This window comes from Gymnodraco acuticeps, unplaced genomic scaffold (assembly GCF_902827175.1).
Source record: "Gymnodraco acuticeps unplaced genomic scaffold, fGymAcu1.1, whole genome shotgun sequence".
NCBI lineage: Eukaryota > Metazoa > Chordata > Actinopteri > Perciformes > Bathydraconidae > Gymnodraco > Gymnodraco acuticeps.
Window position 1 is genome coordinate 382,942 of NW_022991533.1, and position 23,705 is coordinate 406,646.

The window sequence follows — 23,705 nt, forward strand, 5'->3', positions numbered from 1 at the left end:
TCGTTGCTTATACTGAGCCTTCAATTTATTTAAACCAAATTTGTATCAAACCAAAGAGTGAAAAGGGAGTTATTTTCCCTTTTTGTCTCCAAGTTTCAATACACATAATATACTTGTGTAGTCCACAAATATACCAAATAGAGCGCTACACACACCTAAGATGACAACCTGCGTCAAAACTCCAGAACACACTGTTTTCTCTTTAAACCCATACACTGTCACCCTCATCCAGGTGTCATATGCCAGAGTCATAATTCCCAGCGTGTTCTTACACCAATACTCAAGAAATCAGCCATTTGTTAGACTTTGGTATTGTTTGCCAGTGTGTCATCACAGTAAAATAGGATGTTGTAGACATTTACTGTAGCAGGATCTACAACTGAAGAAATACTGGACGAATCGGCGGCGGAAGGTGTCAGCACGGCCGAAAAGACACGACGGTGCGGGACACACCAATCTGAGTAGGGCGACAGGACGCTCATCGACGGCCAGACATCTATCGACGGCCGAAATCGGCTCGGTGTGTCCGGGCCTTTAACAGTCAAACAAAGGCATTCGCAGGTCTCTGCATCAGTTAAAACTCAGAATGCACAGCCTCCTACAGTCGGCATGACTCATCACACCTGATGATGTGCACACCTGCATGCACACGGCACAGTGGGAATAAGAGAGGCATGAATTGGTAAGTCTTTCTGTTTGCTAATTAAATGTGTGTTTCGGGGTGGGGGGTAAATGAATCAAAACTTGGTCATGATCAGCCTGCTTCCACACCACAGACTGTCAAACAGACAGATGGTAAAAAAAAGACTGACAAATATAAAGAGGATTGAGAAACAGAGATGCCACATGAATAAGTGGAGATAAGAGAAGAAAATTCAAAACAACGATAGTAGTGTGATAGAGAGAGAAGGAGGCAGAGACAGACCAAAAGATATTTGATTACAGATTAGATTAGATATACTTGTATTGACCTGAAATTGGGTGTTTATTTTAAAGAGAGAGGGAGAACAATACCTAATGGCATTTTCTGCATCCTCAAGATTAAGAGAGATGGACTTTTATTAATCCCTCGTGGGGAAATTGTTTCTCTGCATTTGACCCATCCTAGTGTTAGGAGCAGTGTGCTGCCATTTTGAACGGCACCCCGGCACCTCGGTAGCACTTGGTCTTGCCGGGACTTGAACTGGTGACCTTCCAGTTGCCAAGCCAAGTCCCTATCGACTTCGCCACCACCTCCTTTTCAAACTGTTCCTCAATCACTCATTAGCTCCATGTTCTTTCAAAAGATGTACACTTTGTATGTCTGTAAACCTTAGTTAGTAATCACTGCCCTGGAAAACTCATATTGCCTATAGACAGGAACAGTCTGGTCAGACGAGGCTCTTCTATGGTCTAGCAGCTATTTCAGTCCACCAACAGGAACATGTCAAAAGGTTCTTCATCCTCACCACCTGTACACTTCTGCTTGGCTGCACTTGGATTGTTTTATTGACTGGATTACTTGAAATCTTTCTTTGAAATTGGAACAAGAAATAAACTTTCCAATGAAAAGATATCCAGAAAGATCCAGGGATCATTCGTCAACGTACTGCTTCAGTAATATATTAATTTCCCTGGCAAATTCACCAGATTTACATTTTGACATACTGCTTACTTCCGCGTATTATGTAAGAAGCAATACAATATTACAATCATTTTGAAAAACAGATTGTTATACAGACACAAGTGGGATGTTTACTTGAAAAAGTTGCTGCGAAAATCCAATTCTGCAACATTAAATCAGACACACAATCTGTGACAGCCCACTGTCCTCTGCCCTTATCTGGACTTCAAATACTAAACTGCTTAGAGAACAATACATCTTATAAATTCAAAAACCTTTGACCCATGCTATGATTGTTCCAGCATAAATCCTTATTCCCCTAAATGAGAACAAGCATGTGGGAGACATTATTTTTCCTCTGGATAATAAGTCTTGTCCAGCTGTCTCATTACATCACGGCTGCTCTCTGATGGGAGAGGTGTCCCACTCCTACACATTCGTCCTTTGAACCGACAGCTTTTGTGCTAGGTGCCCCCCCCCATCCTCTCTTACCGCTCTAAACCGATCAAAATCTCCTCAGCCCATGAACGCTCTGCTCGTCAGCAATTACCGTCGCCACAGACGACAGAGTACTGTAGGTGTGTGTGTGTGTGTGTGTGAGGTAGTGAGAGAACGTGCACAAAGGGCTTAGCTGCTTTAACATGCAGAAAAGATGTCAAGTCTGTGATTATACTCGCTGATAACAAGTGGTTTAGCCCTGTGTGAATGTGTGTGTGTGAGAATCGCTGTTGTACTTTGTCGATTTCTATGAGAAATAGTTTATGTGTGTGTGTGTGTGTGTACCTTCTGTCACACTTACAGACTCAAAAGCCATCGTTACGGTGTAGACTGCACTGCCGTATCTCAACTTGTTTTTCAATTCAATCTTTTTTTATCTTCATTGATCCATCTTTCTCCTCTCTCCCTCTCCTATGGATTCTCACACCCTTTCTCTTCTCCCTCTCCTCCCCTATCTTTGGCTAACAAGCAGCGTTAGCTATGTGGCCGGCTGGCTGTGGTAGTCAGACGTCTGAATGTATTAATATATGATGCTCCAAGTGTCTCCTCCCGGGTTTTTCATTTCCTATAGCCTGTCCATGTTTCTCTTTCTCTGAGCTCTCTGGCATTTTGTTTTCATGTGTTTGCTAGCTGGTCACTGTTGCCATATACTGGTGAAAATCACTCTCCAGTACTGTTTCAAAGGAAAAGAGGAAGCTAGTAGATAAAGCCAAAATAGAAATGTCAATGTGTGTGCACACTTAAATGGCTCACTTAAATGCAGGTGCTTTCATTAAAATGCAGACTTTCAACATCCTGAGTGTCTCTGGTTATTCTTGCAAATAACGACTGGATGATGAATAGAAAATAAAAGACTGATATTGTGTTGCTAATGTTTTATAAGTACTGCTTGGTAATCTGCTCAAAGATGATGCTGTCATCTGCCGAAAACGACTGTTTCAAGGTTTTTATTTTAGGTACATGTTGTCACCCTGGATCAAGGGGTAGAGAAATCCATCCAGAGATTAATTTGGGATTGGTAGGATACAGCTAAACCAACATGTCCATCTGGTGCTAGAGAGCAAACACTCAGAGCAGCTGAGGTGATATGAGCTGACAGATTGATGTAACCACAGGCTAGTTCACTGAGGAGGGAAGAGAGGGCTACGGCTACCACCGTTTTATTTGCCTTCCAATTCTTGATCTCACGTGTGATGAAGTATCCTATGTTTCATACTGCATAAATGCATGTTGTTTAAAGAAATCAATAAAAATAAGGGACAACAGGACAGATCTGTTGGAGAGAATTTCATTTGGTCATAATTTACAAATGTCTTTAAGACCGAGAGTGCAGGGGGGCCTGCTGGTTAGCAGGAACATCCTAAAACTAAAAGGATTCATATTCAGTGCAAACACAACATATTAACCCTGGTCAGAGTCATTTCTCTGAATTCCTGAGCAGCAGAAGGGCAATACTGTTAACATGTGTGGCAACATCTGCTGTGGTCCGAGTGTTTGTCATCTCAGGTCTGACTTTAATAAATGTTGGGCTTTTCACCCTGGTTTTCATCATCTCTCTTTTGGACAGTGTCAAATGCTTCCTGTGAGTCATCATTCACACAGACACACACATGCACCTAGGAGAGGGGGTGACGGAAAAAGACGAGAAAAATATATAAAGAGGAGAGACAGAGGAGGAGAGATAAATGTTAGGAGGACATGTTGTCTAAGAGCACATGTTGCTGTGCAGAGCAGCATCCATCCTGCTTTATATTCCACTGGCAAACCCAAACATGCTTCAACAATGCCATCTAGTGACTGTTTACGGGGTAGCATTGGGTTTCCTCATCACAAAGTCACAAACCTTCCTCCACCAAGTTAAAGAAAAAAACAACCAATAACTCTAAATGTGCCATCACAGGCAACATGTGTTGAAATGTGATGTGGCAAAAGGGAATGGGCTGGGGTACAGCAGGTAAAAAGAAAACACTTGAACAAATACAATTATGCTTCTTGTAATGCCTACTAATGTGCTGTTTACACGGGAACAGTGTTGCCAACTTGCCGATTTTCTCGTTAAATTTGGCGGCTTTCCAAACCCTCCGGCTACTTATTTGTGTCAAAAGTGACTAACGACTAATCTAACGATTTATAATGGTGTTATTAGGGACTTTTCTAGTGTTTGGAGACTTACGTAAATTAACGAGCCGCGGGTGCTGCCGTGAGCCCCTTCCATATAGGCTACTCACAGGCGCTCAGACTGACAGTTGCCTGGCCGCAGCAGAGCTGCTGCTGCAGTCAGAGCAGAGAGGAGACAACCACACTCCCCCGCGTCGAGACTGCAAATGAATTGCGCATCAGCCAACTGCCAAGCCGTCCTGGTTTTGAGCGGGATTTAAATGTAAATGTTTCTTCACTCACTTTCACACTATAATAAATAACGACGGGAACGAAACGGGTTGAATCCGCTACTTTTCTCTTTCGTATAGCCCGTTCGTTTTGATTGATTGATTGATTGAAAAGTTTATTAACAGCTTGTATATTGGGTACAGTACAGTACAGCTCAAAACATACAATTGTTAAGGGGATGCAGACCAGAGAAAGACTTTCGTCTTGTTTACATCAGGGTCCCCGTTCACACGAGGCCGTAACGGAACCGCAGAAACGGACCCCTAAAACGATAATGGGTCCCAATGTGGATAGATCTGCGGACGGAACGCTCTGGAGGGCCAAACAGCTCCGTGTGTACGTCCTATACGATCATTTCCTGATAACGATGAAGCCATAGCCCCACCTCTCCCCACCTCTGCTGCTCACTGCTGTAGCATGGTCAGTAGCTACTGACCATGCTACAGATGTTAGTGCAACATCTACAGCTCCTCTACCACAACCATCAGCAACAAGTGGACATGGAGAACATGGAGAACTACATGAACAGGCCCGGTTCCAGAACAAAATGACTCAGGGTGCATCTGAGATTAGAGAGGGTGCAGTGGTAAAGTGCTATTTTTATAAGTGGGGAGTGGACCGAACACCCTCTAGGGGGGTCCTCACCTCCTCTAGGGGGATCTGGGGGCATGCTCCCTCGGGAAGATTTTTTTTTTAAATATTGAATTTAAAAGCATCAATCTGGTGCACTTTAAGAGATCTATAGATCTATGCGCTCTTTGCTTGATTCCTGCCTTCCCAGTCCCTTATCACGTACAAGAGCATGGCGCCAGTTGTTGTAGCCAGTTGTGGTGAAGGCATCTGACTTACTTGAACCGAAATGTCTACATGCATAGCAGAAGATGGCATCTTTTTTTACATGAATATTCCAGCCAATCTCTGTTTTGAAACCATGAGCTGCAAAATGAGCGCCTTACCCCACTGTACAGGCGAGTTGGGTACTTTTTTAAATATACCTGGGCAGGCTCTGTTTTCCCGAGGTCCTCTGGCACTTGCGGGTCGTCGAGGGGTGGCGGTGTTTGGGGCAACGAAGGCGGCTGAGGCTGCGCCGCCTCCGTGGGCGAGGCGGGCAAAGCCGGCGAGTCGGGCGTTAGTGTCCACGACAGTGGTGCGGGTAACGTAATGTCCCCATGATCTGAACTGTTATTACCTGCAGTAGATGCAGTGTTACTGTTGGCGATTAGGGCTGGTTGTTTTAACCATTTTCTGATGTCTATCACTGACTGCTGTGTAAGCACTTTGCAGATGACGAACGCGACATAATAACGTTACTTACCGTTTAAATTGACCAAATAAATGCAGCAGACAATGTTATTTAACCACAATTACAATTTGTTTTTATTTCAACTAAATTCTTCTTCTTATTACTATTATTATATATGTAATATTTTTCACTTTGAATTATTTATTTTTTTCACTTTTCGTTTTTCAAATGAGGGTGCATAACGACTCAACTGAGGGTGCAATGCACCCTTATGCACCACAGTAGAACCGGGCCTGAACTACATGTTGCTAAATCCACGTGGAGAATAAACAGAAGGGCAACCAGGCAACCATGGCAACCAGCGGGTCGAGCGGTCTCGTGTGAAGCGACAAGTTTATTGAGCCGTCTCCGTGTGAACGGAAGACTTTTTTGATATATCGAATTTGGTTCGTTTGCGTTTCGTTTGCGTTCCCGTGTAAATGGGGTCTAAGCAAGCTAAGCATGACAGTGATATTTACTTATATAAGTCAACCTGATGTGTTACGTAACTGCCTATACAACAATCTGGCTAGGTTGTGAAAGGAAAGAGGTGTGAGAGAACAGGGACATTAGGATTGAATAAATGGGCACATCGCCTCTTATCACACATTTAAGCTCAAACTTATACATCTCTTATATAATGATACCCTATACAGTTGTTAGAGGATGGAAACATCTATCAATCAATTCAAGCAAACCTGATATGAAGTTGTTCCTCCTTTGCATTCGGGGAAGTTTTGATCATGGGGAAATCACGGTGGACTGAATGGTGGTGTCTTCCTACTGGCTAAACAACTTTTATTGTACGTTTTCGGGAGTAAAGGAACTGTTCCTCCTGGGTTTGTATAGAGTGTTTTGATCCATCACTTTTCAAATGGAGACAGCAGAATAAAGAAAGCTTTTAATATTTCGGACTAAAAGCAAATTAACTGACAAACTCAAACGGGAAGAAAGGTGTGTTATTCTCACCCACCTAGGAATCTTCTGAAACTCAACAGCTTAAAGCAGATGCGTGTTACAATCTGTGTGTGTGCGAGTGTGTGAGATGCTCAGCCATGAATGCCTGTGCATACTAATAGCTTTTTGTTTGCAGCACGATGACACCTCTGAGGCCGAGAGAATAGTCGGAGGATAAAAACAAACACATGAGGTGCTAATGAAAGAAAGGAGAGGTGAAGAGAGGAGGTGTAAATGTAACTTGTCTTCTCTGCATCTTCACTCAAGGTGCAACTGTTAAGGCCTAAATGTAGTCTCTGAACCACAGAAGATGACACGCCAAAAGCCAAGTTGAGTGTGATTTTTAACAGCACTTTTGCAGGTGGGGTGAAAAGCAAGATGTCATTAAAAATAATGATTGAAACTAGCAACTTCGTACAATAAATTAACAAACAAAGTACAGAAAATGAAATGTTTAGAAATACAAAGATTGCAACACATCCTGGTGTGTGTTTGAAATCAGCTGTGTAAACTTTTGGAGTGAAGGTGAAGGGATTTCCAGCAATACTAGCAATAGTGTCATCGTTCAGAACCTGATCCTGATTTAAGTGGCACTACTTCATCTCTGATAGCAAACCATGTATCCATCAATTTCAAAGCAGAGTCCACATTGGTGGGGGTTAGTAACAAACACAGACAATGCAGCAGGTAAGAAGGAGTTTCGCCAGGAAAATGAAAATAGCTGTCCTCATTGTCCCATCACTGTGGAACATCAAAAAGTAGCATTTCAGACGTGAGAGCAACAGTTCATATTGGCCTTAAGTATAAGACTTCAACTTATAATAATAATAATACATGTTATTTATATAGCGTTTTTCCTGGTGCTCAAAGCGCTTAACTAGCTACAGGTCTGTTTTCATACTGCACAGGAAAAACTGCCATGTAATGCCATGGAAGGAATTATTATCATTATCAGATGCTACACAAGGAAACTTAATTTAGTCCCCAACAATATCGTAAACACCACAGTACAAAAGAAGATTAAAAATACAATATGCTGGAGGCTCACAGAGTATAGAGTGAACTGAAGGTGAACCTTGCAGGCGAATACAACACACATTCCTCTGATGAGTCTGTTTAATGCACAGGTATGCACACACACACACACACACACACACACACACACACACACACACACACACACACATACACACAACACACACACACACACACACACACACACACACACACACACACACACACACACACACACACACACACACACACACACACACACACACACACACACACACAACACACACACACCACACACACACACACACACACACACACACACCACACACACACACACACACACACACACACACACACACACACACAATATCCCCAGTGGTGGCGCAGGGTGCTGAGACAGGAGTAAATGGCTAATGTGAGTGTTTGTGACAGTCAGCCTGAGGCAGTGTGTGGGGGGGGGGCGCGCAGCGCTCTGACAGGTGTTGCTTTCACACCTTCCTCTCCCCCACCCCCCCTCTTCAACCCGCCAGCAGTAACACACAGCCTGCCTGCTGGGGGGCAAGGAGTGCACGAGGGGAAATAGACTCGGGGGGTGCTCGCTGTACATGTGATTTTGCGTTGTGATAGCGTCACAGCAGAGTGTGTGTGAGAAGGCATGTCTCTGGGAATATGTGTGTGTGTCTTCTCTGGGAAGCAAGACCCCAAACTACTCAAAAGGGAGTGTTTTCAAGTGGAATGGGGAAAGGGAGGGGGGTCGGAGAGACTTTTTCTTAAAGGTATCCAGCTGTGTTGTTGCCAGTGGATGCAAGTTCGATGGGAAATGCAAAGAAGGGAGGGAAGCCCACCTGCTGAGCCCAGAGAGTTTGATGGTGGCTGATCTCAATCAGATTCACAGGTACTTTACATCTACTCAAAAGAAATGCAACAAATATACAGTCACTTTTTGGAACTGAATTATGCGGTTTCGGGTCTCCTTTGTCCCGTGGTATTTTCCCTTTGCAGACATGGGAGAAATGGAGTTGGGAACAATGAATGAATTAGACAGTTGAGCAGAAAAGGTGAGTGTCAGAGGTGAGAATGAGGAAAAGGTGGGAAAGGAGAGGCATTTGCCGAAGGGGGAGGATAACACTCAGTTTTTACTCTCTAGGTTTTTCACATACTGTGCAACTCTTTCAACATCTTATGCTTTACACCTGTTCATAGCGAAACTCCAAGCTGTCTTTAAAAAAAAAAAAAAGCCTTTGAGGTGTTAAACCACTTTCTCACACACACACTGACAGGCTGTATTGACTTGTCAGGAAAAAACTAGAAAACAGGTCTTTGTGTTACGAGTGTTGAGTTTCACATTGCGATGTAACATCATTAAATGTTTGGAGCCCATATCAGTGTAAGCTCAGCCAGAGGCTTCATTCACTATTCATTACAGCTGGCTGGCTCGCCAAGAACACACAGGCAGGGCAAATCAATGTGAGAGAGAGAGAGAGAGAGAGAGAGAGAGAGAGAGAGAGAGAGAGAGAGAGAGAGAGAGAGAGAGATAGATGAGAGAGAGAGAGAGAGAGAGATGATGAGATAGCATAGAGACGAGAGAGAGAGATAGAGAGAGAGAGATAGATCTATAGAGAGCGAGATAGGAAGATATATAGAGAGAGAGAATCCACCATGTTTAATAATATCAGAGCAAAGCAGGTGGAAAAACACCAGGGAGGGAATCACAGATCGCCAATACATCACTGCTCATCGATATACATCTAAAACCAGATTCTGACAAACACTCACACTCAATCACCTGTCACACACACAGCACTATTGGTTGACTTGTTATCAATTTGAATTTGACAAGATTATGTGTCAACAATTGTGCACACAACAATCAATACACATACTTTATCTAAATGAATACACCACAAACGCTCTTATAGCTTCAGGTTTACATAGCGTTTTAGGAAGCAGGCTACTTATGGAGTTAACCAGATTTCATAAATGCATGTCAACTCTGTGATTGTGATGGGTGTTTATTCATCTACAGAGGAAGAAAGCAGTGGTTGTATATGTTTGGTTATCTCCTTCTTTGGATATTGTTATTATTAATATAGCCTGTTTACATAGAGGATTATACTTGTACCTAACAGGACCATCAGGGATTTGTTCTGCTGTGATAAAGAAAGGATGTTGTGCATTAGGGCTGCACGGTAGTGAAAAAAACTGACATCGCGATTCCCCCCCCCCCCCCCCTGCGGTATATATTGCGTTTTTTTTAACCTGTTAAACCGCAAAGTCCCGGCGGGTACTTTACTTTTTTTTTCACGAGTGTCTCAGGGGATCGTAATATTTAAGAACCTATTAATGTGTTATACCAGATTAACGGAAATAATCTCAGCTAATTGACGATACAAACCATTGTTACCAAAACAAAACACAAGTCTCATAAGAAGCATCTAAATGACCCCTGAGCGAAAAATGCTAACGCACTTTGGCACAGAACTCAAGATAAAAGTACCCTTATTATTACTTATCGTAGCTGCATTTACAAGATATCCGATTAAAGCTGAGGTTCCACAGATTATTTAGGTATATAGTATCATCACTGAGTGATCTGAACTCGGACAGGGGAAGCAAACACAGACATCACAACACGTACCTTTACGTAGCTTCTAGGGGAGATGTCTCACCGTAGCTGTCAATCTGATCAAAAGACGTGTTCAATGGCATTAAAACGAGAAAGAAAAAACGCGGCTGAATCGGTTAATCCATAGGTTTTTAAAGTGTCTGTATAAAAAAATGATTTAATTTATAATCCATAATTCCATTTTCTCCGGTATTGTCCTCCTGTGCCTCGCTCATTTTTGACCAGTGTTTTGATGGTCTGCAAACTAGCGGGGTGGGGCCTGCTGTGATCTGATCAAGAATGATTGTGATTGGTGGTTTGCTGTGCATGCAGGGGAAGTTCTACACACACCAACACGTGAACAAATAAGGAGTGAGAGTGACGTGTAGCCAAAACCGAAAACTGCATACACTCTGGTAGCTACCATTAGCAGCTAACTTTTGTGCTCCGATTTTTACATACAAATGGAATTATGGATTATAAACAATTGCTTCAAAGCCACATATACATTATCAACCTATGGATCAACCGATTCAGCCGCGTTTTTTCTTTCTCGTTTTAATGCCATTGAACACGTCTTTTGATCAGATTGACAGCTACGGTGAGACGATCTCCCGTAAAAGCTCCGTAAAAGGTACGTGTTGTGATGTCTGTGTTTGCTTCCCCTGTTGCGAGATCGGATCGCTTAGATACTATACTTAAATAATCTGTGGAGTCTCAGCTTTAATCGGATATATTGTATGTGCAGTTTCGATAAGTAATAAGGGTATCTTTATTTTGAATTCTGTGCTAAAGTGCGTTAGCATTTTAAAAAAAATGAATAAAACCGCACGTCCCTGCGGTGTGAATACCGCGCATGCGCATACCGCGGTTCTCGCCATGACACGGTATATCGTTCAGCCCTATTGTGCATTGATGTCATCACAGTTCTGTTGCTTCTTTCATCAAAGGTTGCGGTAAATAAAGGTCCTGCAACAGCTGTGATCTTAATAAAGTGAATATGAGTGGCGTCATTCTTCCTATTTCGCTTGGACAATTTCAAATAAATACATGATGTCACGGGGGAAGTGAAAACCGACTGAGGAAACACTATGCTACGGAGGTGATGGAAAATATGGAAATGTGCAACAATGTTACACCGAACATCTCAACAGTGTTACTAACAGTAGAACAGCGAGAAGAGAATCCTATTTAGAGAACCCGAATCAGCTAACTTCCTCTAAAACAAAACGTAGAATATTTCCAAACATGAGCGTGTCAGGTGCAAAGATCCCCTTTTCTGGTCAACACTTATGACTAATAATATCAAGGTCTCTTCTTTAAATCATTTTCTGGTATAACGTAATTTCAGGATAACTCCATCTCCCTGCACATTTACAGTATGTCATTATGTTTTCATCAGCTAGATGCACAATTATATGAAAAGACGCAACAACTCCATCTCACAATCAATGGATTAAAATGTGATGCAGAATATAAAGTTGAAAAAATGTGATGCACCGTAAATGAATGTTTGGATATTTGACAAAACCTGGAACGGATTAATATACCGTGTGAAAAGTCTAACCGGCGAGGAACTATCGACATGTGCAATCTAATAATTCAACGAGTCACTAGTGCCTCAGTCAAAAGGTGCTATTCAAAGACTGAACAGTAGAGGGTGCTGCTGACCTATAAGAAATACATTGTAAATCAGTTATTTTAAAATGTAAGTAGTAACATGTTAGTTTCTAAATTGCGCATTATAACGCAAATGTTTTCTCTTTTCAGGTGAAACGTTTAATGTCCAAACAAATGCACCAGGGTTTCCCAACCGGAAAGGTTTTTTAAATATGTATTGCTGGCAGTTTTTAGGCTAAAAGTGTATTGGCTATGTGTGCAATTCTTTGTTAAAAATAGTCAAATATGCAGTTTGCGGTTGCCTTTGTCTTCTTCAGCTTAAGATCAGACACTTATACAATGACAAAGATTATGAAAGTAAATGAAATAGTTGTCTCGATTCATTTGATTGAATAAATGTGTAAGGAACGTTTGTTTGAAGTACATAGTTACACGGTCACAGGTACTGTATCGAAGATGATCTGATGTTTGGTGAAGTGTAAACTAATTATTAGTTATTGATCAGAGTAAACATGTCAGGTCCACTAAATTAAAGCACAACTAAGAAACCATAGACCCAGAAAGCCTCACTCACCAGTGTCTTGGCCTTTCCTTGCTCTTCATGGGTCTTTCCTTTCTCGATGAGGAGGGCGGGGGTCAGGTGGTCCAGCTCTGTGGGGGCTGCTGCTTCTCTCTCTCTCTCCCTCTGGGCGAGGGAGGCCAGCTGCTCCTGCACCTGGGCCTGCTGCCGCTCAAAGCTGAAGTAGGGGAAGATAAGAGCTGTTTTAAGCCTTAACCTTTATCTATCCACTAAGTCTGCTAAACATTTAAGTTATTGTTCACGCACCAGCTACCCAGCAAGGTCAGATATTGGTTTTGTTTGTTTATAAAACAATACTAAGACTGAGAAACAAAAACCTCTTGACTGACTATGCATAGTAAAAAGCAGTTGTTCTGTGAGTTTATATACATATCATTTAGGTAATCGTGAAAAGAAAATACAAATTCATGAGGAGAACAAGCTTTAGATTTAATTCCAAACTTCCATATATTGCAATCCAATCCAGTAACATCATGACATAACCAAAGTTTACTGTGGTATTTTGTTCAAAAGCCGATTTCTGTAACTTTCTAATGTTCTGTTGACTACATGAACCTACATCAATAGGATGATTACATTACAGAGGCTTAGCACACAAATATGGAAAAAGGTTTAATAATATAATGTATATTAATATACGTCCAACAATTTTTACAGTGAGTGGGTGAGAATTGTTGGGCTTGATAACATGTAAATCTATAGAGACTCAAGATAGTGTACAAGCATTTCAGCACCATAGCACCACGCATGCTACACACACACACAGTAAGTCAGCACGAGCAGTGTTGACAGGTCACTCGTGGTGTGTATGTTTTCCATAAGCATCGCCCATTAGCATCAAGTGTCTGTTATTTTATAAATCTGTCACCTCCACTGGCTATGTGTAGCATGTGCCAACACAGAGGGCCTGACATCAATAAATGATAGGATCTGATATGCTGCACAGGTTTCAATACTTCAGGAGGCGTCAAATTCCTAGTAAGACAAAACTAATGCACTACCATAATAAGTGACATTCAGAGTTAGAGGAGGTCGTTCAACAAATATGGCTGGATAAAATCAAAAACAAACAGTGATCTTGACATTATGAGCACCTACTTTTTGCGTATTTCTTCATGTATTTCGGTATGGGAGGGTCCTGTTGGTTTTGGACCTGAAAATCAAATGGGATGAATATCAATACAAAGGGTTAAGGTCTAATGCTTTTCTCACCATGCACTGCATGAGAACATGTCGACACAGTGGGCCTCCCTATGGGAGCTCTGTGAATGAAAGCCAAGGTCTTTGACCCGGACTCACTTGGTGGTTGTTTCTGACCGGGTTCTGGTGGAGAGGGGGGTGGCTTGGTGCTTTCAGACCCCTCAGCATCCCTCATCCGCTGGAGCACATCGTCTGAAAGCTGGATAGGAATGTAAGAATTAGGAAATCTGAACATAAAAAAACATTAACCAGCCCCTTGGTGTTCATACAGGACAGTTGTTTATCTTGAAAGCAGCATATTAAAGTCTCGAAGGTTAAAAAGTCCATCATTAACTTTAAAAAATGTAGGTAGGCCTACTTGTACTGGACTTAAATATTTCCTCATTATCCTACTTTTACTTTACTTCATAATTTCCCAAACACAATTCTTACTGCATTTATACAGCAGTTATCACCGGCACTCAAGGCAAATGAAATAAACAAATGATTTACTGTGTTGTTGCATTAAAATGATGACAAAAATCTATTCATATGTTCTGCATACAGTTAACCACCATATGAATACTGCCAGGGGCGGACTGGCCATTGGGAATACCGGGAGTTTTCCCGGTGGGCCGGTGCTGAGCGTGGGCCGGAGGGCCAAAACCTTTTTTTTTTTTAAATGTAAATAAAATTAAAAAAATTGTTTGCCAAAATCCTACCGGCCCACATTTGTAAGTGTTCCGGCCACTCCCTTTTCTTTTTTTTTTTGCTTACCTAAATCCTACCGGCCCACATTTGTAAGCCCCACTGGGCTGGGCTGGGCTGGGCTGGGCTGGGCTGGGCTGGGCCGTTTTGATAGGCTACCTATGTTCTATCAGATAGTTTCACTTTCACACATCAGGCCCATAGCAGCTGTCACTGCACAGTGAACGATCAGGAGTCAGTGACTGAGAGACCTAGCTGGCAGTTGCTTACAGATGGATAAACAAGCTCCAAAGCGTAAAGGCGTTTTTGTATAGCTTGTGTATACAGTATACAGTATTGTATACTGTATTGTATCGAGCCCTGGGTTCAGAGGGAGGGGCTTGCATAGGGGAGAGGGGGGGGGGGGGGGGGTTGGCATGGAAACGGGGTTCAGGGGGAGTGGCTGTACCCGTAGGATAGAAAAGGGGGAATTGACGTCTGACTCAGAGGTCACGCGGCTGTGGAGAAGAACGTGTTGCCCACATTCTGTTACTGAGTTTAGGCTAGTTAGCTAGAAGGTTTATTGTGTTGGGTGCAGTCACTTTTGCCTCCACTTGCTGTTCAAATAAATGTTGAAAGAAAAAGTAAATCTGTTTACAGTTCTGTTTCATATGGGTGTTGAGAGATGTATCCATAGATTTAGTCCCTAATTTTGCTCTCAAAGTGCACCAGATTGATGCTTTTAACTTCAACATTAAAAAAAAAAATCTTCCCGGGGGAGCATGCCCCCGGACCCCCCTAGAGGAGGTGAGGTCCACCACCTGTCCACACCCCCTGTTAAATTGTCTCACCCACATTGAGGATGCTTCCTACGCCCATGTTTTATTCCATGCGTCAAGTCAGATTTGACTATAATACAAAAAAAAGTATATTCTTAAATCAGATATGAGCCACACTATAACATTTGTACTTAAAGTATATTTTGATGCCAATGCTATTGTACTTTTACTTGAGGACAACTTTGAATGCAGGAGTTTTACTTGTAATAGAGTATGTGTTTACAATGTAGTATTGCTACTTTTTACTAAGTAAAATATTTGGGTACTTCCTATGATGTCCCTCCTGAATAGTAAGAGAATGAGAAGCTATCTGCCTACATGGATCCAGACAATAGTAATGTATTCTCTTTCTGAATCATTTAACAGTTCACATGTGGAGCTCAGTTGCAGATTATGTCTTTATGAAACTGAAACTGTCCATGTTTTGAAACGTTTACTAAAGGTTACTGCTGATGTCGTTACAGTAACGTAGTAGAGGTACTTCAGTTGGTGCCCTTAGCTTACTTAGCTGAGTGGTACATAGCAAAGATAGCAAGTTTAGCACAAATTAAGATAGTGTTGCGTTTTGGACATTTAGCCAGAATGGTAAAATTGCACTGCGTTCCTTGCGTCTGCTTCAATGGTATTATAGGATATACGTCGTAATTCCTCAAACTGTTGCAAGGGTAATATTAAGCGTAATAACTTTTAGACAGCGAGGAACAGCTACTGGACATAACGTAGAATGACCCAGGTCATTTAAGGACATGGGAGCTGTCAGCCTTTCAGTGCATCTTGGACGAACACTGCCACTAGCTAACCGTATTAGCTTCAGTCGTCATGCCTCATAGCATAATTTAGACTTTGTCTCTGAATTGCAAACAAATTAGATGAAACGTGAAGTTATATCTACCTTCACTCCTTCAATAACTGTGACCTTCTCGTTTTCGTCCAGCCCGAATGACACTTTCTTTGACGTGCTACCTCCCATTTCCACCAGCTGTTTGTTCCCACTTGAATATACAAAATAAATAAAAACCTTAACTGTAGTTAGGACAGATAGACATAAAGGAGAGGAATCGCCACCACAGCGAGCAGTGGTTTAAAAACTCCAATAAAGGTCAAACTGGCACTACAGTATCCTCTCAGCTCATTGGTTGGATAAAATAATTCAGACTCCTTGTGGTTGCGTATCTGGAGTAAAGGATAGATGGGAAATGTAGTTTAATTGTAGTCGGAATAATGTGACGATTTATAGACAAACACAAGATAATAGAAACACCGAATAATGCAATCATGTGGGGAAATCATCACAGGAAGTAATATGAAGAAAAAGGATAAACATATGTTCCAGTGTAGTTACCACAAGAAACCACAGAGTGGAGACTGAATTACCTCAAGCAGCCAGTGGTGTATTGCCCCATCCCCAAAAACAAAGAAATGAAAGAGTCCATGGTTTATTTTGTTGGTCACGGAATGCTCAATACATTGCAATAATATGGGCTAAATATCATACAATCAATGCCCTTAAATAAAAAGGCAATTTACAGATCATTTGCAAAATTATTTCATATTCCAAAACATTTTCTATCAGGAGAGAGGACTTTCTTAAGAATGCACCTTGTGAACTCATGTCATGATTAATAAATCTAATTTCCCATTTCCTAACTCCAAGCTATACAGAATGTTTCACCGGCCCCTACATTTGAATATACACTATTTCCAGAGTCAGGCATATACTTTAATTTGTTGAAATAAACAACTTATTTACGGTGTTGTTGCTTTAAAATGCTGAAAAAATAAATGTATATTTTCTGCATACACTTAACCACTATATGAATACTGCTAGCTTAAATACAGTAATCAATGTATACCAAACAAATAGCATTTTCAGAGGGAAACTCACATACATCATATTTCCTTGATAGGAATAAGGAAATGTGATTTTACCCATCGCCTGAGTCTCTCTTGTTCAGGGGGACATAAGGGTTAATATATATTTTTTAAATACACTGCATAGACAACCACGTATCATTTTTTGGTCTAATTTGAACATTTGTTATAACATTTGAGAATTCCGGTAACAGAAAAAAAAGATATTGGCAGAAAAATAAACAATAGCACACAGTGACCCTTTGCAACAAGCAGAGCGGAAATAGACATGCTGATATGGAATGAGGGCATGTCTAATTAGGAATACTCAAAGAAGATTTCTGCACATTTGTTGTTTGAATCACACACCTAATAACACACTCTTAACGACTATGATGCTCAAACATGTACCAGTAGCAGGAATGAAAAATGTGTTGTAAGAAATTAAAACCCAACATAAATAAAAGTGGAATGAAATGACAGCTAGAGAGTTTATATCTAAGACAATTTGCTCTTGTGTCAGAGCCAATCCTGGCAGAGTTACAGGTGATCTGTGGTCTTAAGTGTGAATGAATATCCTGTATTTAGGAGCGACTGGTTTTCTTATCATATTGCAGTGACACACATCCATTAACACATTTCACTTGTTCACAGAAGGGACAGCGCCTATCTCAGAAGACAAAGTACACCTAACTAAATGAAGTACCACAAGTCCTTTTCCTGTGTGGAGAGGCAGAGTGATTCAGTAAAAACATCATTATCCAAATCGGGTCACAAATCTAATACATGGCAGCCAATAACGAAGAGATACTCTTAGATTTTAAGTAGGAATTTACAATGAGTTAATCATTAAGCCTTTAGCTGTTGTTGCAGGATGCAGGAATGACAGTAAATGCGCTGATTCGAGTCAATAAGCTCCCACATTTAAAAGCACATCAAGCAGAATCAAAACAGAGTCTGTCCAGGGCATAATCAGGGAAAGTGCTCCTAGTGTGGAGCTACAGCAGCAGTGCACTCTGGCAACAGTGTTACAAAAGCAGTTGCTTAATTCACAGTCTTCCAGATAATTGGCTAGCAAAGGTTTCTCCTTAAGTGTCCACTTGTTAATTTAGCTGGCGTCAAAGCAAGACCAAGATAACTTGTTCTTGTGATCCAACTTCTTTGTTCAGCTTTTTTTTTGGCCATGTTGCATTACACACTACATACACAATATTAAGGTCCAGCTGTTTAAACCACAACACTCCACTTCGTTCATTCACACGTTGATAGGTCTCCAGCGGTCAGCTTCAATGCTGTTAATGCTGCTGGACCCATAAGGCCCGGAGGCGACATCATCCAGGTACGCTCCAACCATACGAGAGCTGCCGGGACCGGAGCCATCGATTTGGGTGGAGGAGTAGAACAGGCCCTGGTCAGTCATCTCCTTTCGCCCAGTGGTAGCGACGGTGGGAGGAAGGTGGACGTCACTCTCATCTGGCTCATCCATCTGTGACTTGTAGGAGAACAGGATCTTTGGCTCTGACCTATGTAAAAGGAAGAAAGTAGTTCAAGTAAAGAAAGAAAACAGGTCGAAGTGAGGAATGCAACGCTTAAGTGTTCTGTGTATTGTGTATGATTATTTGTACTAACCCGAAGAAGCCTTTGAGGAATGTGACATAAATGAGCGGCGCAAAGGCGGAGAAGTACAGGAAGGTGGTGACATCCACACAGCTGGTTGAGAAAACAAAAACAAAATAAGTTTGATACTTTGCGAAGAATCACATCGAAAGTAGCAGCATTGTTATAAGCTTCATACACAGAAAACGCAACCAATGGGTTTTTTGCCAAAAGGACTCTTCAATCCAAAAGAGAAACATCTGTTATGTTCTCATTTAATCGCCCCAGCTCCACTGATGCTCATTGGACCCACCAAAAATAGTGAGTCATCCATCTAGTATGCAACTCAGCCAAACAAAAACAGCCACCCAGCACTAGATCCAGGACATGTTACATAAATACAAAGCTCCAAAGCAACTCTGGAGCCAGAACCTCTTCAACCTTTTATTTTTATTTCCTAAACATTCCCACAGGTCAATTAATTCAGTATAAACTCAAAATGATGACACTGACCAGAGTCCCTCTATGATTCCAGCACAAAGCAGAGCACTGCCCAGGCCCTGGACGAGGTTCAGTAGAGACAGGATGGCAGCGTACACATAGAAGCTTCTCTTAGCTGGACAAAGGAAGCAAAACAAATGTTATTAGGCAACAATGGTTTAAATGTTTTTTTATTATGGCATCACACAGAACAATTACTAAGAGTGGAGCACATCTTTGTGGGTTTATATGAATGACATGATATATATTGTACAAGTTTACCTAAACTAAAATAAATATTTTATAAGTTTACCTAAACTAAAACTATTATTTAGAAGCCAAATCATGAATGGTTATGAGCAGGACCTGTAAACTCATATTTGTTACTTCTTGTAATCGTAAAAGTTATTTCTTTTTGATTGTTTTGTAAAAAAAGAGAAATTGTAATCTTTTATTTTCACGAAAAATGTATTTTAAAAAAAACCTTTTTCTTGCCCCTGTTGAACATGACAGAAACTAGACGTTTTATTTTATTTTTTTCTCTTTGTTATAATTATTAGGACAAGATTTTTTTTAAATTATTATTATTGTTGTACGTTTTGTTTCTGACATGTTCAATACATTGACAAAAAAAAAATCTCTATATATAATGCTTATTTTTCAACCTCTTCAATGTCGTTTTATTATTTTCGACAATGAAATCTTTCACTTACATGGAAGAGATATCCTATCCCTCACTGGAGTTTTAGGCAAGATCACAATCAAAGAGTACACCTATATAAAAAAAGAGAGAATTATTAGACATCAGTTATCAGGTAACAGCTATGACTTTTAATTTCACTCTTCATGCTGCTTCTTCTGCATGGTAACAGGTTACTCACCAGGAAGAAGAAGCAGGAGCTGACCAACCAGAAGTGGCGTCCTCCGTGACCGTAGATGTTGAAGTCCTCAGCAGAGAGGTGACTGTCTGGATACAGGATCTCAAGTGTGCCCTGGAAAAACATGTCATTCATTTAATTGAATTCACATCGAGAGCTTACCAAAAACATTTCCCGCTGCCTCTTACAATGATAGATACCTGTGTGATGGAGTAGCCTAAAGCAAGCACAGCAGTTATCGCCAGCACCCGCTTTATACTAGACTTGCTCTCCAGGTGACCTGATGAATGGATAGAGAAAGGCTTAACAGAATGAAAAAAAACTGTACAGTCATTCAGTTACATTCAAAACTTAGATTCAAGGCTGAAAGGGATCATTACAACTTAATAAACAAAAAAAGGTGTGTCATGTGAAAGGACAGAGGTTGCCATAAACCACAATGAGAACTGAAACAAGTAACGAACCGAAAGCAAGTCCCAAGATGACAACACTGAGCTCAATAGCCAGCAGGAAGAAACGTGTGATTTCCCACAGCACCTGAGGAGACAACAAGCATTGTGGTTATGCATCACGACAAGTGTCGGCATTTAACACATTTTGAACCCTAAAATGTTATGTATCATAATGTTGGCTTATACTATTACATCTTGTTCTTTGAATTTGAGCCTTTGATTTTGGGGATCTACAACCTAACACCCACATGGTTTCAACAATATTATTTATGCTTCATCAGCCTCCTTACTTTGTCTATGATGGTGGCAGCACTGGACGCGCTGACAGTCATGGACACTACGGCACGGGTGATTCCAACCGCTGCTACAACAAACACCTAAGGATTACAGTTAAAAACAAACACGTTAGTTCGTATATCACAATAAATAAAAACATATCCTTGAGTAGAAATTTGGGGAAAGTATATCTGAAATGAACAATCCACTGGTAACACTAGTAACAAACAGTTGTGATTTCACAAGAAGGCTAACTTCAATAAACATTTGGAGTAGAGTTTGGATACATGAGTAAAAACTTTCCACAGAGGAGAAACATATTAAAAAGTGCAAGCATTAACTAAATGAACTCATCAGCAGGTCTTTGGACAAGGTTGTTTTCCCTTGTTGACAGACTAAAGTCAAAGTTATTATCAGGAGCAGTGTCCCTACAGACTTAAGGAGATCAACACTGCAGTCGTTGTAAATTATGTGTAGAAATGCTTTTATTCCTAAAGATGACTGCTTCAAAACTATTACTTTGAATACTGTATATATTGGTGTATCTGTAGTTAATGTCCTACCAGCAAGTAAAAGGTGACGAAGATAGGGCTGGAGGTGAGTCGAATTTTTGCCCTGGCTGAGGGCAGCTTCCACATCAGGAACACAAAGAAGGCCACATTAGGCACCAGCAGTAAGATGTCCCAGAACCGCACCCTGTGAGGAAGAGACATATGTGAGGGGATGACACATAACTTCTGAAAATATATTTCATCTGTAGTAGATATCATGAGTCAGATATGTATCTCAAAGTTAAGTCATTGAGTCACAGATACATTCAGACGCAAGGTATGTTTTACTTAGGCTGAAGTCGAATAGTCCATTTAGCTTAGGAATCTTCCTAACGGAGTGAAATGACCCGGAAGTCCCTCAGTGGCAGCCATGATAAGTGCTGTTCGAATTCTCTAGATCAGGGGTTCCCAACCTTTATTGTGCCAAGGACCAGCAGATACATTTTTTTTTAAATCGCGGACCGGTTGTCAATTTGAACTGATTTTAATATTTACTCACCACCAGCAGGTGGCATCAGAGGCTAATTGTATGTAACTGAACAAATACTAGAACAATATGCATCCAAAACATGTCACATGTCATGGCCATTTCCACTGATCATAATTCCATTGTTGAGGTATACTAGAATAGATTTATACTGTGCAACTTTCCAAACTCACATTGGTTTCGCATACAGCATCTCTGTAAAGTATGTGTATTCAGCAGTATTCACTCTCTCCACTAAACGGCTCGTTGCAGCTCTTGGACAATTTGGACCAATCAGCGGGGGCTTAACGTAACGGCTACGCGGACGTAACGTAACGGCTCCACGGATTGGTCCATTTCGTTCCGGGGACGACATGACATCATGATGTACCCGGAAGAATCAAATGGACAGTGACTATCTCCAACGAGGCGTTTTGGAGAGGTATTTTCTGTTTTAGAGTTTTACTCGCTACATGGTGTACTTTGAGGGTTTTGACTCTGCACACCATTTACATGCATAAAAACCTTCATAACACACAAGGGGGCGGGTAATAACCGGAAAAGCATGACATGTCACCTTTAACAACGTTTAAAAAAGAACCAGTGTCGTTTTTTGTTTTTTCTGATTTTAACCATTTCTTCTGAAGTGTGCTACTGAATACCTGGAGTCTCCAACATCCTCATACAGAACTTGTAGACATTTGTGAGGCTTGGAGATGTTGGCTTCAGAATCAGGTTGCCAAGGTGGGAATGCAGATGTGTTCTCCAATGGTGTAGGTGAAATACTGCCATTGTATTGAGCAAACCTAACCACAGCAGTCACTGTGGCTAGCATGGTGGCTTACCCTGAGGGGGAAAAAGATGGTTAATTTAAACATGTACTGAGACTGATACCAGACCTTTTAAATCTCTTATTCTAAGAAAAGACATGTTCAGGACAGTGGGATTTGTTAAGGGGTATTTCATCCAGAGGTGGAAAGTACATTTATTCAAGTTCCATACTTAAGTATAAGTTTGGCATAATTGTACTTTACTTGAGTATTTCACTACATTTTGGATGCAAATATTGTACTTTTTACTCCACTACATTTATTAAACACAGCATGTGATTTCCTTCTATGATAAGATGCAGTACTGCACCACCAATGTACAAAAATAATACTTCTGTACTTCTGCATTCTACATTTTGCATACAATATGTTTTACTTGTAATGGAGTATGTTAAGACCATAGTATTTATACTTAAGTAACATATGCTTATTTGTACAGCAACATTAGCTTACTAGGGTAAACAACATAGCATGAGAAGGCTTCAACTCTACAGCGCTCTTTCTTGTAATTGAAACGTAAAGTGGTTAGTAACCGACCGTTAAGCATAACGTAGAAAGCCTTACTTACAGTACGTGTACTGTAAGTATGTATGTTTTATAAGATGTTCATGTTAGCTAACGGTGCTACATACTAACAGCGCTCGGAAGAGGATGTTTTGTTAGTGAATTAAAATGATTGTTTGACCTTACGTAAGAGACACATGCAGTAAATATAACAATGCTAAAAGTGAATGTCTATTGCAATTTAACATCACAACAAACGTAATACTAGTGCAAGTGCACTGACGCCGCTCCAATGTAACGAGGGCTTTAACTGGTAAGAAAAACACAACATCTCACCGATTCAGTAGACTCTTCGTCAGGAGAACAACTGGTGTAAAATGCTCTCAAAATATGACTTCAGCGTATGCCTTACACGCTATCATACGCACTGCAATCGATCCATAAATTGATCACCGATACGGGACATGGCTGTACTGGATAGTTTCGTTAACAATTTTTTTTCAGTGAGGTCAGCTGACACTCTCTCCAAACAACCGGAGAATCTCGCGAGAAGTCATTGAGAGTGACGT

At 41.0% G+C, this 23,705-nt stretch overlaps 2 protein-coding genes across 5 annotated transcripts in view; both read right to left on the bottom strand.

Moving 5' to 3' along the window:
* The window catches only part of LOC117533419 (MICOS complex subunit mic25-a-like), a 72,596-nt gene extending 56,209 nt beyond the window's left edge, over positions 1 to 16,387 (bottom strand). For all 4 annotated transcript variants that reach the window (XM_034197142.1, XM_034197140.1, XM_034197141.1 and 1 more), the window contains exons 1-4: positions 16,145 to 16,387; positions 13,847 to 13,946; positions 13,646 to 13,700; positions 12,542 to 12,704 (exon numbers count right to left, since the gene is read on the bottom strand). In XM_034197142.1, the coding sequence (XP_034053033.1) occupies positions 12,542 to 12,704; positions 13,646 to 13,700; positions 13,847 to 13,946; positions 16,145 to 16,222 (396 nt within the window). In that variant the 5' untranslated portion in view covers positions 16,223 to 16,387. The remainder of the gene's footprint in view (positions 1 to 12,541; positions 12,705 to 13,645; positions 13,701 to 13,846; positions 13,947 to 16,144) is intronic.
* A 287-nt stretch (positions 16,388 to 16,674) lies between these two features.
* Positions 16,675 to 23,680, bottom strand: tpra1 (transmembrane protein, adipocyte asscociated 1). The gene is made up of 11 exons (XM_034197133.1): positions 23,473 to 23,680; positions 22,465 to 22,648; positions 21,349 to 21,481; positions 20,800 to 20,886; positions 20,522 to 20,594; positions 20,258 to 20,337; positions 20,061 to 20,171; positions 19,893 to 19,953; positions 19,213 to 19,315; positions 18,733 to 18,813; positions 16,675 to 18,626 (listed from the first exon to the last, which is right to left on the bottom strand). The coding sequence occupies exons 2-11, from the start codon at positions 22,635 to 22,637 to the stop codon at positions 18,359 to 18,361; spliced, it is 1,170 nt and encodes a 389-aa protein (XP_034053024.1). The 5' UTR covers positions 22,638 to 22,648; positions 23,473 to 23,680; the 3' UTR covers positions 16,675 to 18,358.
* Positions 23,681 to 23,705: the final 25 nt, after the last annotated feature.

What these genes read in the sequence shown, in the direction of transcription:
- tpra1 (XM_034197133.1), bottom strand. Translation starts at nt 22,637, where the DNA reads ATGCTAGCCACAGTGACTGCTGTGGTTAGGTTTGCTCAATACAATGGC. An exon ending in TAGGCTACTCCATCACACAG is followed by an intron (nt 20,172 to 20,257) that starts GTATCTATCATT and finishes ATGTTTTTCCAG; the next exon opens with GGCACACTTGAGATCCTGTA. An exon ending in GGATAGGATATCTCTTCCAT is followed by an intron (nt 19,316 to 19,892) that starts GTAAGTGAAAGA and finishes TCCTTTGTCCAG; the next exon opens with CTAAGAGAAGCTTCTATGTG.